This window comes from Manis javanica, chromosome 8, assembly GCF_040802235.1.
Source record: "Manis javanica isolate MJ-LG chromosome 8, MJ_LKY, whole genome shotgun sequence".
In the NCBI taxonomy this organism is placed as follows: Eukaryota; Metazoa; Chordata; class Mammalia; order Pholidota; family Manidae; genus Manis; species Manis javanica.
Genome location: NC_133163.1, coordinates 11,143,166 through 11,160,229, shown reverse-complemented (window position 1 = coordinate 11,160,229; position 17,064 = coordinate 11,143,166). Strand labels below are relative to the sequence as shown.

Here is a 17,064-nt window from a genome sequence, read left to right as displayed (position 1 = left end):
TATATGAGAAAGTACATGGAAAACTTTCTAGTACAGTCTGCCATGCAGAGGCACGCAACGTTCCTTTCCTTTCACCCTCCAAATTCAATGCACTGATGCACTTAGAACTACTATGTGCATTCATTTGTGTACTGTTTTCTCATCCCATTGTACTTCAGTAGAAAGTCCCTCCAACTATCTTAGAAAACTACTTCCTACCCCACCCCTTGGGCACCAAGAGGAAAAATATCTGAGTGATTGTGTCAACTCAGGGGACTTCAGATTCATGCTTTTGAAACCCTTTGTTCAAATAAAATCTCTCTTGGAACTTTGATATAACAAAACAGATAAAGGAGGTAATTTTATTAGCATTCCTTTATTTTAGAATTTCATGTCTATATTTTTATAACACCTATTGAAATGATACTTAGAACTGACGTTTTGATGACACACATCAGAAACCTGACTTTAGAGATGGTGGCTGCAAACCTATCAACCTCAGCACTTATTCTTGACTGCACATTATCAATAAAATTCTGATTCTCTCAGAAAATAACTTAGTATCTTAACCACAGCTCATGATCTTCATAATAAACATAGGGTAAAAACTTATTTATGTTACATTATCACATCCCATACCTGTTGCCACACAAGCTGGCATCTTGATGTGATCTGGTCAGCCTATGTACCTGAGCCTTGGCTGTCCTCTGCAGAGGACCGTATGTAGGTAGTGATGGGCTTTTTATACAATATTGTGTGATGAATTCAAAGGGGCAAATTTAAGTATGTAAGTGCCAGTGCAGAACTACATCCTTCCTTGTCAACGACACATTTGAGACATTAAGTAGGCACAGAAATGACAAAGAATTTATGCTGACAACTGTACAAAATGAGTTACTTGGCAGCACAAGGTGGGGGTTACTTGGCAGCACAGTCAACTGGAGTATATGGACTCTTCTACTTTCAGGCTCTGCACATCACCAGATATCCTTTCCTGGTTTCTTAAGATTCAGCTGAAATGTCTCTCTAATCCTGCCTGGAGAAGGGCCTCCTCCTCAGCCGCCTCTTCATCCTTCATCAGTGCCGGTAACTCCGCAAGCCAGGGGCTGGGCCATCCTCTGGCAGAGCAAGCTTCCTGCGAAGTGTTCTGCAGGCTGCTCCAGCAGTCTAGATGGGCCCGATTCACAACTTCTCATTGCTTGTCTCTACCAGTTCCTGTAATAAAGGCTCCAACCTCAGTACATAAGCAGACAATTTTTCTTCATCCTTCTGGTAAGTGGTCAGACATTTGACCTGCAATTCCCTAAGATTATCAATAAAACCAAACACCTGCTCCAGAGCCCGCAGGCATTCAAGGACTGTAATTAGAGGATTGTTCATCTTGAGGACACGAATAACGCTGGGCCTCTAAGGCTCTCTAGCAATCGCCTTCTTTTCTCTGCATCTGATACCTTCCATGTCTCCATCATTTGAGTGGTACGAAACAGCCAGGATTCAAATTCTTCTTCTGGTTCTGGAGGATCACTGCCCGAAAATACTCTCAGCTTTTTTATTTCAGGTATTGCAGGGCAGGCTGAAGAGCCTAATTTAATGCCTGTGCCAACATAAGGGGCCTGAATTTTTGGGATCATATCCTGGTCTAGGTCAAAAGGGTATTTCCATACCCAAGAGCTCTGGTGAACTCACCCAGGGTCATGCCCTCTCTAATAATTCATTTAATTTGCTTAAAAACTCACTATCCGGGTCTGGGGGCTTAAAAATCACTCTCCAGACAACCCCTTTTCCAAGTACCTCCTTGGGGACCAGAGCATGACTGGCCTCCTCAGTCAGCCCTATTAGGGCTACATTCCTGGTCTCGGACCTCCGGAATGTCCTCCCGAACAGTCTGTACTCGCCCAAGGGAGCTCAACCAGCCTGCAGAGCCTCCTCGGTTTCTGCCAGATGACAGGTCTGGGGGTGCCAGCAATCAAGAGCTCTTTCCGAAGGTTCACATCCACCCGCTACACGAGTCTTCTAGGAGCCTCAGCGTCATGGTGTCCAAAACAGATTTAAATTGTAATTTGGCAGGGGCACTGATGCCACCTCAATCCACAGTATCTCTCCGAGGTCCACCAGGTAAGTTCCGTCAACGTCCCGAGTTCCGGCAGCCTGTGAGGGCAAAGCAGTCGTGTTAGCTGGTGTCACCGGCCCGGGTCCTAGAAGCCCCGCGCACCTGCACCGGCGGGCGTCGCCAGGGCGGCCTCCCAGCCGGCGCCACTGCTACACGCAGCCGCCTCACCCTGTCCTTCGCGGCGGGTTCCCTGCAGCGCCCGGCGGGGCCCGCTTCCCGCGTCATTATCTCGCGGTGCGTGGCTGCGTCGGCCAACGGCGGCAAGGCAACAGGGCCGGCTCCCGACGCTTCCCGGGCGGCCCCCCCTCCACTCACGTGAGGGGCTCCAGGGACTGTGTTCGCCGCGGCAGCGATGGCTCGATCAGAGCCAAGAGCGAGACACCGTAGGCGAGGTCAGGGAGCGCTGAGGAAGCCAAGCCCAGCTCGCCTCCCACCTGAAGGACCCGCACTACCGCTCCGCCGCAGACGCTCGCAGAGGCGGGGCCACGGGCTGAAGCGACCTAGCGTCTCGAGGGGCGGGCCTTTCGGGGCGGGGCGCGCTTGCTTCCGGCTAGAGCCGGAAGCCCCGACTGTGGCAGCATCCGGGAAGGCAGGCGGGCGGGCCAACCCGGATAGGAAGGTGAGATCCGGGATCTGCCCAGCTCTGCAGGCTTTGCTGGTGGCGGTTGCCCGGCTCTGGGCTCCCGCCGCTGCAAGGCGGATAAGACCCGGTCCTGGCGCCGCCCGCGCAGCCCTGGTCGCGGCTGGCGGACGCTGCGGCGCGGCAGGGGGCGGGGCCGGCTGCCGGGGAGGCCCGGGTGGCTGGGGAACCTCCCGGTCCGGCCGGGTGACACCGGCTGGGGCTCCGTCAGTGGCGACAGGGGCTGGGCTGCCGCGTGACCGGCCGAAGTCACGCTGTGCTTAATCACAGTTAACCTGTGCTCCAGGCTGGCGGCGCTCACATTTCTCCCAGCCGGTGGCCCTGGGGGTTTCTTTCATGGTGACTTTCTCTGAAATGCCAAAGCCACCCGATTATTCAGAACTGAGTGACTCTTTAACGCTTGCCGTGGGAACAGGAAGAGTTTCGGGACCACTGTAAGTGTTTAAGAGTTACTGTCTTAACTTGGGGGCCCCGTCATTGGTTTGACTTGTAGAGCCAGTTGTTCACGTCTGAAACAATACTGTTAAGTCAGAAAGTACATGAACTGTAGAAGTGAAGTGTTCCGTAGAAAACTAGTTTAATTCCATTTTCTTACGGGAAGGTGTGCTGGACCTATTTAAGGTGGGTATAGTGAGTGAATTCTGAAAAAATATATAATGAAAAAATTGTAATGAAAAATATATAGTGAAACTTTACTTCCTCATAACTGCTACATAAAGTAACCTTTAAGTTGTTTACATTTCTTATTAAATGCAGATTTAGTTATTGTGAATCTTACATGTGTTCATGGGGCATTTTATAACTCATTAGAAACAAGTACTTTTGGAATAGTTGCCATGACAGCATTACTAGACTTTAACTGCATATATTTTTTTAATTTGAAGGCACAGAGCATGGAGAATGATGAACTTCCGTCAGCGGATGGGCTGGATTGGAGTGGGCTTGTATCTATTAGCAAGTGCAGCAGCATTTTACTATGTTTTTGAAATCAATGAGACTTACAACAGGCTGGCCTTGGAACATATTCAGCAGCACCCAGAGGAGCCCCTTGAAGGAACCACATGGACACACTCCTTGAAAACTCGTTTACTCTCCCTGCCTTTTTGGTTTTGGACAGTTATTTTTCTGATACCTTACTTACAGATGTTTTTGTTCCTCTATTCTTGTACAAGAGCTGACCCCAAAACGGTGGGCTACTGTATTATCCCCATATGCTTGGCAGTTATTTGCAATCGCCACCAGGCATTTGTCAAGGCTTCTAATCAGATCAGCAGACTACAACTGATTGACACATAAAATCAGTCACCGTTTTTTCCTTACAAACCCAAAACTGCCAGCACTATATGGAGCCTGATCACAAGACTGCAGTTTCTTCACAGATCTCAGGAAAGTGTGGTGGGGCAGAGGCTTTCTAAAAAGTGTGACTAGGGGGCTTGTCTTTATCTGAATAATAATGAATTTTTAGGTAAAGCCTGAGATATAGTACTACAAAATCATGTTGATGACTTCAGATTTTGGAAGTAAAATCGTGTCTGTTACTTTGCATCCTTTAGAAACTTGAATAAGTACCTGAACTCATATTTTTATTCTACTGTGCAACATTAGTGATGATTCAGAAATTTTTCCTTCGGGGAAAAAATGAAGATGAACATTTTCATTGTGTTTAATGTAGAAGTCCAAACATGGTCATAAAATTTAAATTTTATACAATTACTTGGCTAGCTTTAAAATTCTTCAAACTAAACACCAATTCGTTCTGTTATAGCTAAGCCAACCATGCTTGCTTGCTTTCAGCTTGTGAGAAATTGGTATAAAATTATTTAGGTGATGGCTGTCTTGATAGCAAAGTTTGTTCTTCCTTGTGGTAATGCTACTGACATTAATTGACTGGCATTATTAATGGTACCGGTTTATTTAAAAAACTATTTGGGAAGAGACTTTGGAAGTTAAAAAATCTAACTTACACAAAAGACAGAAACAAGGTGTTCAGTGAAAATATTTAGTCCAGTCCCTATCAGATGTGTGATACTCTAAAAGATACTAGTGAGTCATCATCCTTCTGATTTTCTTTTCTGGCCTAAGATCCAGTCGTCAGGTGGTAGGTTAATTGCGTGAAAATATATGATCCTTGTACTTCCTCCTTTTTCCGCATTTGTACTTACCACCTCATGTCTGGTATGGTACCAATACAAGTAACTAAAAAATGGAAATACTAGGTTTTAGGATTTTTTTTTTCTGGGTGAGATGGAGATATATTTTTATATAGTTATGTCCTTAATACCAGAGAAATGTTTTACACCGATAGATTTTCATATAATAATAATATTTTTTGGTGTTTACTTTGTTGGGCCCTATTCTAAGAACTTTACATGAATTTAACTAACTTAATCCTCCCAAACAACCCTATGAGATAATAGTGTTATCCAGATTTTACAGATAAGGACACTGAGGTAGAGAAGTAATGTCAGAGGTCACACACCTAGTCTGTAGCAGAGCCAGTTATAACCTGGTAGCTGATGCCTCTGTTCCTAACTGGACAGTAGTGTTTCCCACAAAGGATTGATGTTCCAGTACTGGGTCCAGTCTGCCAAGCCAAGCCAAACAACGGAAAGGGTTTACAGATTTCCCCCCACCAACCACAAGTAGAGTTCCTATGAAACCTTTTGTAAGCCAGGATGGTTTAAAACAGAGAAGCAGTAACCATTTTGTAAAAGCTAAAACTTGCTTCAGTTTTCTTTTATGTTAGTGGAAACAGGTGCTAATTAGGTCTCTTGTAAAAAGTGAACTTTTGGATAGCGGGGAAACCTGTATTGAGAAATGTTTTCCTCAATTTGTAAGAGCTCCTGAAAATTTAAACGTTTTCTAGTAACCTCAACTTCTACTTTAAGTCTGATTTGACCAGAATGGAAGGAAGATCGAACATTCCACAGCATGCTTTTACTTGAAAGAAAGCAAGTACTTTTGTAACTCAAAAGAGCGTGATCACTTAATGTCCTCCAATTAATGTCTCTTCTTCCCTTTACTAGCTCCGAAGGTCTAGTTACTGAAATGATGTATTTTTTGCCACCATACACTGTCTTCAAAGTAAGCAGCAGTTTGAAATACCCATTTCTGCAAGGGTAAGAAACCAAATCATTTGAATCTTTTGAGGATTTACTAATAGTACGCATGCAGCAGGCACTGTTTTGAGTGCTTTGCATTCATTCTTTACAACAATCCCATGAGGCAGATATGCACTGGTACTAATGCCATTTTAAAGCAGAGGAAAATGACGAAACCTGAGGAACATAGGAATTAGTCAGCTGCCCATGCCACGGTCACACAACAAGTGGAAGAGTCAAGATTTCAATCTAGAATGTCTGATTTCAGATCTCCAGCTTTATCATTCCACGATACTGCTTCTCAAAGAAAAGGGATAATTTGAGGTAAATCATTCAGTAGTTTATTGATTAACCTTGAGGCAATGACAGTTTGGAAATGATTTAAGAAAATTATTTCAATTATTTTGTTTCATAAATGATATAATGCAAGGTTCATGAGTTTGTCACTTGTAAAGTAGTAATATTTAAGTAGACTTCCTTATAGCTTAAATTCTAGTATTTTGGGGTTCGGTAAGTAAATGCTCAATTCATCTCTGTCTTTCAAGATCATATTACCTTGATAGGATAAATGTTAAAATAGAGTAGGAGTAGTGCAGTATTTCCAAATCTAAGTTTCAGTTTGCAGAGATAATCTGTTTTTTGATTATTTAGGAATTAGTTATCCAAGCTATGTATCATTCATTTTTTGTCTATGGCTTTTTGAAAAACAACAACACTCTTCTGGTAAAGAGGGAAAGATTAATCTAGCTCTATTAGATGGAGGAGGAGGTTGAAACTGATGGATAGACCTGTGTATTACAGCAGATCAGAATTTCATGTTTATGTCACAATACAAAAAGCAGAATACAAGATTAGTACTGAGATAAACAGCAAATACAGAAAGCAAATATGTGAGCTTTAGGGATTTTAGGGAAGGGATAAGAATCCTAGGATCTATAACTAGTCAATGATATTTGCTTCTAGATATGAGGAAAAATAGTTGTATCCCTGTAACTCTGGGGTGGGGGGGAATCCCAGGGCAATATACCTTAGAAACTGAAGTCAGTCAAAGGGAGAAATAAAGTAGGAGAAACCCGTTTATTTCTTACATGCAGTCATCCAGCATCTCTCTCTCAACCCTGCTGTAGAAGAAAGCCCTCCACCCAACCTCTCTGGTCCAGATAAGCCATTGCTTGCCCCCTACCTACTGATACAGAGATGCACTAAGGCCAGGTGAGAGATTCTGGAAATACTGCAATTTTACCCACAATCCCACATTAGTTTAATGGATCATTTTATATTCAACTGTTGTCAGGCAACTGCCTCTGGGGAGGTCTCTCCCTGCCTACTAAGTGAAATCTCAACCTGGATGGGAGAGAGTTTTTGACTCTGATCAGCAAGAATTCACAAACAGGTTGGAAGAGTTTAGGTAAGGAAGGAATTTATTAAAGTGAGAGTAACAGAATGGCAGTAGCCATGCTGACAGCAGAGAGCAAGGAAAAACAGGGAGGAAAGCAAAGCTCATTGAACTGCTAGGCATAGGGCAAAACCCTTGCCAACTCCTAAAGCCAGGGTCACCTGGCATCCATTGTCTGCTTGATATGCATGGTGTGGGAACTAAGCCCCTCCCACCTCAGGATTTGGGGGAGCTGCAGAGCACTGGATGGAGCGAGATTATGTTCTGAGAACTTCCCAAAGGTGTAGGGATTTTCAGGCAGGCTACTAAAGAGCATGATTGTACAGCTGCAGTCCTGTCTGGGTCACCCAGGCAATGGGAACTTGCAAGCCCACATCAGAGATCTCAGTAGCCCTTCCCTACTTGTCTGAAGTAGGACAGAGAGAGTGAAGACTTGTGCTTCAGTCTAGAAAACAGAATGAAACAAAGATGCTTACCACTGGAAGAGCACAGACAAAACACAAAAAGTCGAGCAGTGAGAAGGCTTTATTTAAGGGAAAAAGTACACAAATGAAGAAAGGGGAGTGAGGGCAACCTCAGTGAGGAGGTGCACTTAAGGGCTTAGGATTCTGTCATGTAGGCTTTCAAGAATGGGGCAGGGGAGGGGGCACAGGCTTGACATGTGGTCTCACGATGTCTGTCTCCTGTGAGACATTGTCATGTCAACCATAGTCTGTCCTATAGATATTCTGTAAATTAACTTTAACCCAAGGAATTTCTTAATCCTATACTTCTGTAAGATAGTGGTTACCCTCAAGAAGTGGGGACATACCATTTAGGACTGCTTGCCCTGCCTTAAGGCATTGTCAGTTATTGACTGATTACCATAAGGTATGTTAGGAATCTTACCTCCAAACTCCTGGTTTTTAAAATAGAATCTTAGCTTTAAAATGGAGGCCCTCCTGTTCTTACTCTACTATTTATATCTTGGCATTTTCATCATAGGCAGGAAAAATTAATCATGATGCTCGTCCCATGTCCCTGCCCTGCCTCACTACATCTGAAATGAGTATCTGTTGAATGTTTTTCATAGAAATGCACCAATGTTTTATTTTTTAAAAAGTGCCAAGATAAGGAATAAATAACTGAATTGCAGAAACAGACATCTAATTCATGAGGCTTTAGTCACCACATAAATTTTCTAGTTCTAAAGATGCTACTAGTTTTAAAAAAAACATGATTCCTTAAGTTTATAATTTGCTTCTACTTCAAAGCTTTTATAGTTAACAAAAACCTTTTCTTTGGGGAAGTAAAATCATCAGATAAAGTGCTCCTAGAAGAGTAACTGCACCCATAAAATAAACCAGTATGTTTGTTCACCATGGGTAGTGTTAAAGTCTTTACTAAGATTATCTAATGTTGACTTCCTTCTTGGTGGACTTAACATTCTCAATTTCCAAAACACTGGCAGAAAAGCTTACCACAATACCACATGACTCATTTTTGCATCAGATGTGTCATCACTTTATGAATTGTCCAACATATTTATAAAAGTTCCAGATAATTCTGGACCATGACTGAGAATCATCTCACATTAGTATTTTTGTTTTGGTCTAAGGCAATGAGTGGGTCTTGAACTGCAACTGTGTATTACAATCACCCAGGGAAATAAAAAACAAAACAAAACTCACATAAATGCCAGGGTTGTTTCATAACCTGTTTTCACAGTCAATTTTATCAGTTTCGCGTGGAGGCCCAGGTATTCATGTATTTTGAGTTCTTTAAATGATTTGGAGTGAGCATCCTGGGCCATGGGTTTTTTAGGCACTGTAAACACTCAACCGTTAGTCATGAGAACTTTGTCTTTGGAATAGCTTCAACAAATGTTTTGTGGTACGTTTACTCCAGCTGTTTGAATTGTAGATCTTTTAAATCTTTCTTTCTTGTATTTTTTTTCTCAAGGCTTAAGTACAGCATGGGGAGGGGAGGCAGCTACTGAGCAGGGCCTTATAAACGGGTCTGTGTGGTTCCAGGATGTCACCATGGAGAAATCAAGAGTTCATGATTGCAGAAGAGGTCACTGTAACTGAGGCCAGGATCCAGGGGAGGCCTGCCAGGAATGAGCACACATGAACAGGGCAGGCTGGGGGTGGTCAGGTCATAAGGTGAGGCAGAGGACAGTCCCCCTCACTCCAGGTATGACCAGACTCAGCCCACAGCAGGAAGAAACAGGAAGCAGGATGAGCCATGGCGACATCCATGGTCCCGAGCTGCTCATGTGTCAGGTTGGGACAGATCTGGCATGCAGCCCCAGGAGCCCCAGGCCAGGCCTGTCAACAGGGTGACATCTGTGGGCACAACCACACTGAGCAGACTGCAGAGCTGCCAGCCAGAGCCAAGGGTCAGGAATGAGGTGTCTGCATTTTCTGATTCTAATTCATCTCCTCCAGTTTATCCTGTCAGGCCTTTTGCCTTTTACTGTGCCAAACCCTTGTCAAGAGGTTGCTGGTAAGTACACATAACTAAACCCAGTGGGCAAATGTCAATCCTCCAATTACTTACTAGTTTTTGACACACTCCCTGTCCTTGAGATACTTTCGTCAACTGACTTCTGGATCAGTACTGCCCAAGAGAATTTTAGTGATGGTGGAAATGTTCTCTGTCTGGGCTGTCCAAATCAGTAGCCACTAGCCACATGAAATGAGCCCTTGGGATGTGGCTAGTGTGACCAAGGCACTGAATTTTAAATAGCCACATGTGGCTAGTAGCTACCATCTATCTGTAGCTTAGTTCTACTTAGATGCTTTGCCTTCCTCACCAGCTTCTCGTCTCCTTTGCTGGTTTCTTCTTGGGGATCTGCCCACTTTCTAAATGTTGGCATATCCTTTTTCTCTTCCCTATACAGTTCTTAGCACTTTGGTCATCTCACCCAGGCTCGCAGCTTTAAATGCCCAAATTTGCGTCACTACCTTGCATATCTCTCTAGAGCTCCAGACTTGAATATCCAACTACCTATTTGGTATTTACTAGTATTTCACAAGGCATCTGAAATTGATCCTGTCCAAAACCAAGCTGGTCTCCCCCCATCAAATCAACTCGAGTCCCTCTACAAATCTAACAAGTGGTGAGGGATTTTTTTTTTTAATGTTATTCCTCATAACGACAAAGCAAAACTGAAGGAACAAAAGAGCAGCAGACTCACAGACTCCAAGAAGGGACTAGCGGTTCCCAAAGGGGAGGGGTGGGGGAGGGAGAAGGGGATTGAAGGGTATTATGGTTAGTACACATGGGTGTGGGGGGGGTCATGGGGAAGAGTGTAGCACAGAGAAGACAAGTAGTGACTCTGTGGCATCTTACTACACTGATGGACAGTGACTTCAATGGGGTATGGGGGACCTTGACGGGGTGAATGCAACTACATTGTTTTTCATGTAAAACCTTCATAAGAGTGTGTATCAATGATACCTTAATTTAAAAAATATTACACCAAAATTTAAAAAGTTACTCCTCTCAAATATTGTCTTATAGCTTCCTTTCTCATAATAAAAAATCAAAGTCCTTCCTTGGCATACAAAGTCCTAAGTAAGTGGCCTGTGACGTCCATTTCGTTTTTCTACTAGTGCCTCCACCCCTCACTCCAGCTATACTGACCTTGCTAGAATATGCCAGAAAAACCTGTTATGGGGCCTCTGCACTCAGTGTACCTCCTGCTGGATGCTGGGCCTTGGCCTGTTTATCACATTGTTCAGACCTACACTCAATTATCAGCTTAGTGAGGCTGTCTCTGACCACCCTATTTAAAAGTAAGCACCCTTCTCCCTTGTTTTTCTCCGTAGACTTACCATCATCTGACATATGTTTTGTCAGGATCTAAACTCCACGAGGAGAGGGATTTTTGTGGTTTGTTCGTTGCTGTAGACTCAAAGCCTAGAACAGTGCTGGGCACACAGTAGATGCTCAGTAATTATTTACTGCATGAAAGATCCTTATTGCCACTGAACACCTCTCTCACTGGACTGTAAAACAGTCTAGTCACTGCAGAAGAATAAAGGCTAAAATTAACATTTACTGCTAAGTGCGAAGCATCATCTGTCACATGTTCTAGGTGGGTTTGCTTATTAAGCTTTCAGGTTTCAGCATGTAGCGACATACTCTTTTCAAGGCCAAGATTTAAAATGAGTCAGTTTATTTTTGCCAACAGTTCTTGGGATGTTGGTTGTCTTGGGATTCTCCTTACTGATGCAGAGAAAAACATACACCGCATTCATAAGCAATGTTTTACATGGTGATTAGAGCCTTGAGAAATTCCCAAGTTTCAACCATGAAGATAACAGTTTCCTAAACCACTAACACGCACCAAGGGGCATGACGACATCTTAGAGCTACAGCACACAATTTCTGGTGTCCAAAGCAATACCTTGGCCCCCAAAAGAACTCATTTAAGCTAGCAATGTGTTTCTACACATTATTTCTATCCCCAGAATTTTCTGGTATTATGAGTAAACTTCTATTTAAAACTGTACCCCAGTGGCCTTGGTACTGCCCCAATGTGAGCTGCTTTTTTTTTTTAAATTAAGGTATCATTGATATATACTCGCATGAAGGTTTCACAAGAAAAACAATGTGGTTATTACATTCACCCTTATTGTCAAGTCGTTCCCCCCACCCATACCCCGTTGCAGTGTGAGCTGCTACTTTTTAAAAGATTTAAATAGTGCCTTACTGTCTAGCATTCACTGTTCCATGTGCCATGTCTTTAAATAGAGCAACTGTGATCCAAAGGTCACCTGAAAACTGGAATAGTTACAAGCAATCCAGTGACATTCATTTTATACTTTGAGAGTAATGCACTGGCTAGAGAGCAGTTTTTTGAAGGTTAAGGCTAGGCACATCAGTTTTAGAAACACCTGTCTCTTTTTTTTATGGCACCCTACCTCACACTTACTAGCCCAGCTCGTCTAACCTTTTAGAAGCTGAATTTTATTCCCTTTTCTGATATAGTAGTAGTCACCTGGGAAATGTGGACTTTTGGCTTTTTAAGTTCAAATTGATTAACTTTTGCCCTCAATTACATGTCAATGTTTTAAACTGTTAATATGGCTAATGTGCCCTTATTACATTTAAAGCATGGCTTTTTAAAATTAAAAATTGGAAGTTTTACAATAACACTTTTTGTATTTGTGTAGAAAAATACATAAGATTTTTTTTTAATGCAGAGAGAACAAAAGGGAATAATGAAAAATCTCCTTCTCACTCCCAACCACAACTCCCTCTTTTCAGGAAGCAGTTTAACTATCCTTTCAGAGACACTATATGTATATCTAGCCAATATCCTCCAATAGTAGCATTCTATATACTGTTCCATCTCTTGCTAGTTTTTTCATTTAACATCATATCCTAGAGATCCATCCTTAACAACACATACAGCTATAACTTGGTCTTTTTAATAGCTACACAAAATTATTATTGAAATTTTCTTTCTTGTGCCTTTCTGTATTAAAGAGCAATCAAAATATTTGAAATATTTACCCATACCTCAAATTCATTTGCCATAAACTCTTGAAATTATTACATTTAATTTTTTTTATTTTGGTATCATTAATATACAATTACATGAGCAACATTATGATTACTAGACTCCCCCCATTATCAAGTCCCCACCACATACCCCATTACAGTCACTGTCTATCAGTGTACTAAGATGCTATAAAATCATTACTTGTCTTCTCTGTGTAATACTGCTTTCCCTGTGTGCACCCCCCACCACGTTATGTGTGCTAATTGTAATGCCCCTTTTTCCCCTTATCCCTCCCTTCCCACCCATCCTCCCCAGTCCCCTTCCCTTTGGTAACTGTTAGTCCATTCTTGGGTTCTGTGAGTCTGCTGCTGTTTTGTTCCTTCAGTTTTTTCTTTGTTCTTATACTCCACGGATGAGCAAAATCATTTGATACTTGTCTTTCTCCACCTGGCTTATTGCACTAAGCATAATACCCTCTAGCTCCATCCATGTTGTTGCAAATGATAGTATTTGTTTTCTTATGACTAAATAATATTCCATTGTGTATATATACCACATCTTCTTTATCCATTCATCTACTGATGGATAATTAGGTTGCTTCCATTTCTTGGCTACTGTAAATAGTGCTGTGATAAACATAGGGGTGCATATGTCTTTTTCAAACTGGGCTCCTGCATTCTTAGGGTAAATTCCTAGGAGTGGAATTCCTGGGTCAAATGGTATTTCTATTTTCAGTTTTTGGAGGAACCTCCATACTGCTTTTCCACAATGGTTGAACTAATTTACATTCCCACCAGCAGTGTAGAAGGGTTCCCCTTTCTCCACATCCTTGCCAACATTTTTTGTTGTTGTCTTTTGGATGGTGGGCATCCTAACTGGTGTGAGGTGATAGCTCATTGTGGTTTTAATTTGCATTTTGCTGATGATTAGTGATGTGGAGCATCTTTTCATGTGCCTATTGGCCATCTGAATTTTTTCTTTGGAGAAGTATCTGTTCAGATCGTCTTCCCATTTTTTAATTGGCTTATTTGCTTTTTGTTTGTTAAGGTGCATAAGCTCTTTATATATTTTGGATGTCAACCCCTTATTGGATATGTCATTTATGAATATATTACATTTGATTTTGCTTGGTTTATGGGCAAATAAAAAGTGAACTTAATTCCTCAATTAGTTAAATGCAGATTTTAAAGACCACAGTGATGACAGAATTGGTACATATTTCATCATAATGCACGTGCTTATGACAACAGACATTAAACACTAAAATGGATTTACATTTAACATGGATCATTTGCCATATGGGCAAACACTTCTGGTTTATTCAAAGCCAGAATCTTTATATGGTTCCAGAGGGACTCTTTGGCAGATTTTGCTGATTACTCATTAAACAGTTGAAACATGTATAGACATTATTTATCTTACAAAGCTTACCCACAGCAAAACAGACACAAAAATGAGGTAAATACTATGGGCAAGATTATGGTTCTTGGAAAGGCAAAAGTCAAATCTATTTTTGGTAACCTTTTCCTTCTAAGCATGTTTTAAAAGCTGAAAATATTAAGTGTTGGAAGGCCAAAAATCTTAACAAGTGTGTCCTGTCATCCAGTGAAATGCACAATGCTGCACTGCAGTATCTGTAACCTGTCCCAACAGGCAGTTCAGAGACTAACATGGCCATCTTTGCTACTGTACAAAGTTTTGAAACTCTCGCCTCTCTTAAATGTGATCGCTGCTCCAAGGTCAGTTGCTTTTGTCTATATCATTCATGGAATAATACTTTATATATTCCTCCAATAGCCAAGGAGGTTATGACAGGCAGTTATTATGTGTGCCTTCTAAGCCACAGTAATAAACTAATATTAGCTCTGTATAAGAATGCATTAAATAATTTTTTCTAAGTTGATACTTACAGTTCTCTGAGATAATCAATAAAGAAGATGAGCAATTCTGAATAACAAAGAGTAAATTCATTCCTTTTCCTCTACTCCTCCTCAATCAAATAATCACATATAGGCTCTTAAACTGGAAAGATGCAGCACTCTTCCTCTATTAAACATTTAGGTTAGACTCCAGTACAAGACTCTTTCTTCTCATGTAGGAGTGCCACTGAACTTATTGCTAAACATGAACTACAGGTTAAATGGTTTGGTGAAAATAGTCTTTTATGGGGAAATCAATGTTTTCTTGTTATTTTGTCATTATTGTGGTTCAAGTTCTTAAAAGATTGAAAACTTTGCTAGGTCATTCTCCATCTTGACATATCATTCCTTAAGCCTCTCCATTGCTTTTCTGTGTTCTTCATCTACTGCAGCCTGTTGTGTTCTTTCATGAAATCCTCCCACTGGATTACATGCTGTTTCTCACTAGCTATTAAGTGGTCATTATGAGTCTTTTTTCATTCCTGCTCTCTGTTGGAGTCTACAGACTGAAGTCAGTAGCTGCTTGCAATCTCTGGGGAACTTGGTTTAAGTTGTCCGGCAATGTTTCTCTACATTTGGGAAGAGTGTGTTCATTTGTTTCATGGATACATTCTTTAAATTTTCAAGAACTTGCATTTCTCAAAGGCCACATTTTTCCCTTGATAATGAGGTATGCTGGTGAGCTCGTGGTCCCTGGTGAGTCTCTTACTTTTGGCTGCCACCCAGGGCGGCCTCATTACACAAAAATATTGTACTAATGTTCTTCTATGTTTATTTAATTTACTAGGGTCTTCTGCTGGTGATCATTTATGTTATTTAGTCTTTTGTTACTGAAAATAATGCTGCAATGAATAGTTTTGCAAAGTCATGCACATGTACTATTATCTGTAGGAATGATTTCTGTAAGTGAAACTGCATGTACATTTAACACTTAGAATCAACTTGACTTTCCAAGAGCTTATACCAATTTACTCTCACCATCAATATATTATAGACCTCACATCCTTTCCAGCTTAATATTGCACCAAACTTTTGGTACTTCAGTCTGAAAAATAAAACATTCTATCACATTGTGGTTTTAATTTTCATTTATTTGAAAAGGCTTTTTCACTTAAAAGCCACATGTATTTTCTTGTGTTCTTGCTGTTTCTTTCAGTTCTCTATTTCTACAATCCTTCTCTGACTGATACACATGAGATTTATCAAAGGAATTAGTTCTTAGTCATTTGTGTTGAAAATATTAATACTTCCCTCATTGTCTTTTAAACTTATTTACAGAATGTTCAGAAAATTTTGTTATGTAATTGCATTTACTAATCTTTACTATTACAGTTTCTGGATTAAAAAAAATCTTGTTTAGGGAACCTTTCTCGCTCTGAGACTATAAAAACTATTACTCATTTTCTTTTAGTACTTTTATAGTTGTTTTTTATTCTATGTATCTATATCTACTGAAATTATGCTCTAGGTACTGAGAAAAGAACCCAGCTTCACCACAAAATCAATTTGTTTCTCATGCTAAAACTGAGTGTTATTTTACAAATATTCTCTAATTTCCACAAGAATTTTACACTCTACTCTTACTATATACTTCTAAAGTTAAGAAATGGTTATCACAAAATGACTGCAATTAATTTCCCCATGTTAATTTTATTTGTAACCATCACCAGCTACATTTATGGTAATAGTTTTGAACTTTGTGGTGCTCAACTACAAGAGTTAAGGTCAAACAGGAACTTCTTGGGAACATTTATCACAACATAGTTGTTAACAATTGAATTAAAAAGCCTAGGTTTTCAGCATGTCTTATGAATCTTTCTGTATTACATACATTATAATACATATATCATTATATACATTACATATATAATGCATAATTGTTCAATCCATTGATTGAACAATTCCACTGAGAAATAGGTGCATCTTTAATAGGCTAAATAGGAACCAGCTAAAAGTACTGCATAATAAACTGAGGGCCACAGATATCTCCAACTGATTTTTTCATTTGGAAGAAAGACTATTTCCTTTAAAGGTACAAGAATTCTCAATAAAAGTTAAAAAATAAAAACCCTGAGAAGCTGAAGAAATAATTCTAATAAAGTACATTTCATAATATGTGAGGGAAATACTGGGGGGGAAGAGCCACAGAAACATACAGCATGAGGTCCAAACATTGTCTATGAAGCCAGGAAAGTTCTCAAATACATGTTTAAATTGAAATTTAAAGGATAAGAAGAGCTAGACAGGCAAAGGAGGTCACTTGGCTCAGGATTTGAAAGGCAACTAGTTGCAGAAGCACAAATCCTCTGAGTGTGAACACTACCTCTACACTGAGGGGGAAAACTAAGCTCCTCTCACTTTTTCCCTATTTTTTTCAAAGTAGATTTTTCTTCCCAGGTTATTATTTTTTTTAATGTTCAAA

The 17,064-nt window shown here is 40.7% G+C and overlaps 1 protein-coding gene, 1 long non-coding RNA gene and 1 pseudogene across 5 annotated transcripts; 1 reads left to right on the top strand and 2 right to left on the bottom strand.

The window, feature by feature from the left end:
- Nucleotides 1-336: 336 nt before the first annotated feature.
- LOC108409823 (uncharacterized) lies at nucleotides 337-2,607 on the bottom strand. 2 transcript variants are annotated; one of them, XR_012133712.1, is made up of 2 exons: nucleotides 2,258-2,607; nucleotides 337-2,127 (listed from the first exon to the last, which is right to left on the bottom strand). It is a non-coding gene; the product is annotated as an uncharacterized lncRNA (long non-coding RNA). The 2 variants fall into 2 exon arrangements; XR_001856319.3 differs by having other exon boundaries at nucleotides 2,405-2,581.
- A 5-nt stretch (nucleotides 2,608-2,612) lies between these two features.
- LYSET (lysosomal enzyme trafficking factor) lies at nucleotides 2,613-4,439 on the top strand. 3 transcript variants are annotated; one of them, XM_036991723.2, is made up of 2 exons: nucleotides 2,613-2,708; nucleotides 3,614-4,439. In XM_036991723.2, exon 2 carries the CDS (start codon nucleotides 3,630-3,632, stop codon nucleotides 4,023-4,025), a length of 396 nt encoding a protein of 131 aa, XP_036847618.2. In that variant the 5' UTR covers nucleotides 2,613-2,708; nucleotides 3,614-3,629; the 3' UTR covers nucleotides 4,026-4,439. The 3 variants fall into 3 exon arrangements, with proteins under 3 accessions (XP_036847618.2, XP_017536068.2, XP_036847619.2); XM_017680579.3 differs by lacking the exon at nucleotides 2,613-2,708 and adding an exon at nucleotides 2,715-3,163; XM_036991724.2 differs by lacking the exon at nucleotides 2,613-2,708 and adding an exon at nucleotides 3,190-3,350.
- A 4,353-nt stretch (nucleotides 4,440-8,792) lies between these two features.
- Nucleotides 8,793-16,803, bottom strand: LOC108409817 (biogenesis of lysosome-related organelles complex 1 subunit 5-like; annotated as a pseudogene).
- Between the last annotated feature and the right edge of the window lie 261 nt (nucleotides 16,804-17,064).

Coding starts and splice junctions, on each gene's coding strand:
- LYSET (XM_017680579.3), top strand. CDS start 3,066: ATGGTGACTTTCTCTGAAATGCCAAAGCCACCCGATTATTCAGAACTG. Junction 3,164..3,613: donor GGAAGAGTTTCGGGACCACT/GTAAGTGTTTAA, acceptor TTTAATTTGAAG/GCACAGAGCATGGAGAATGA.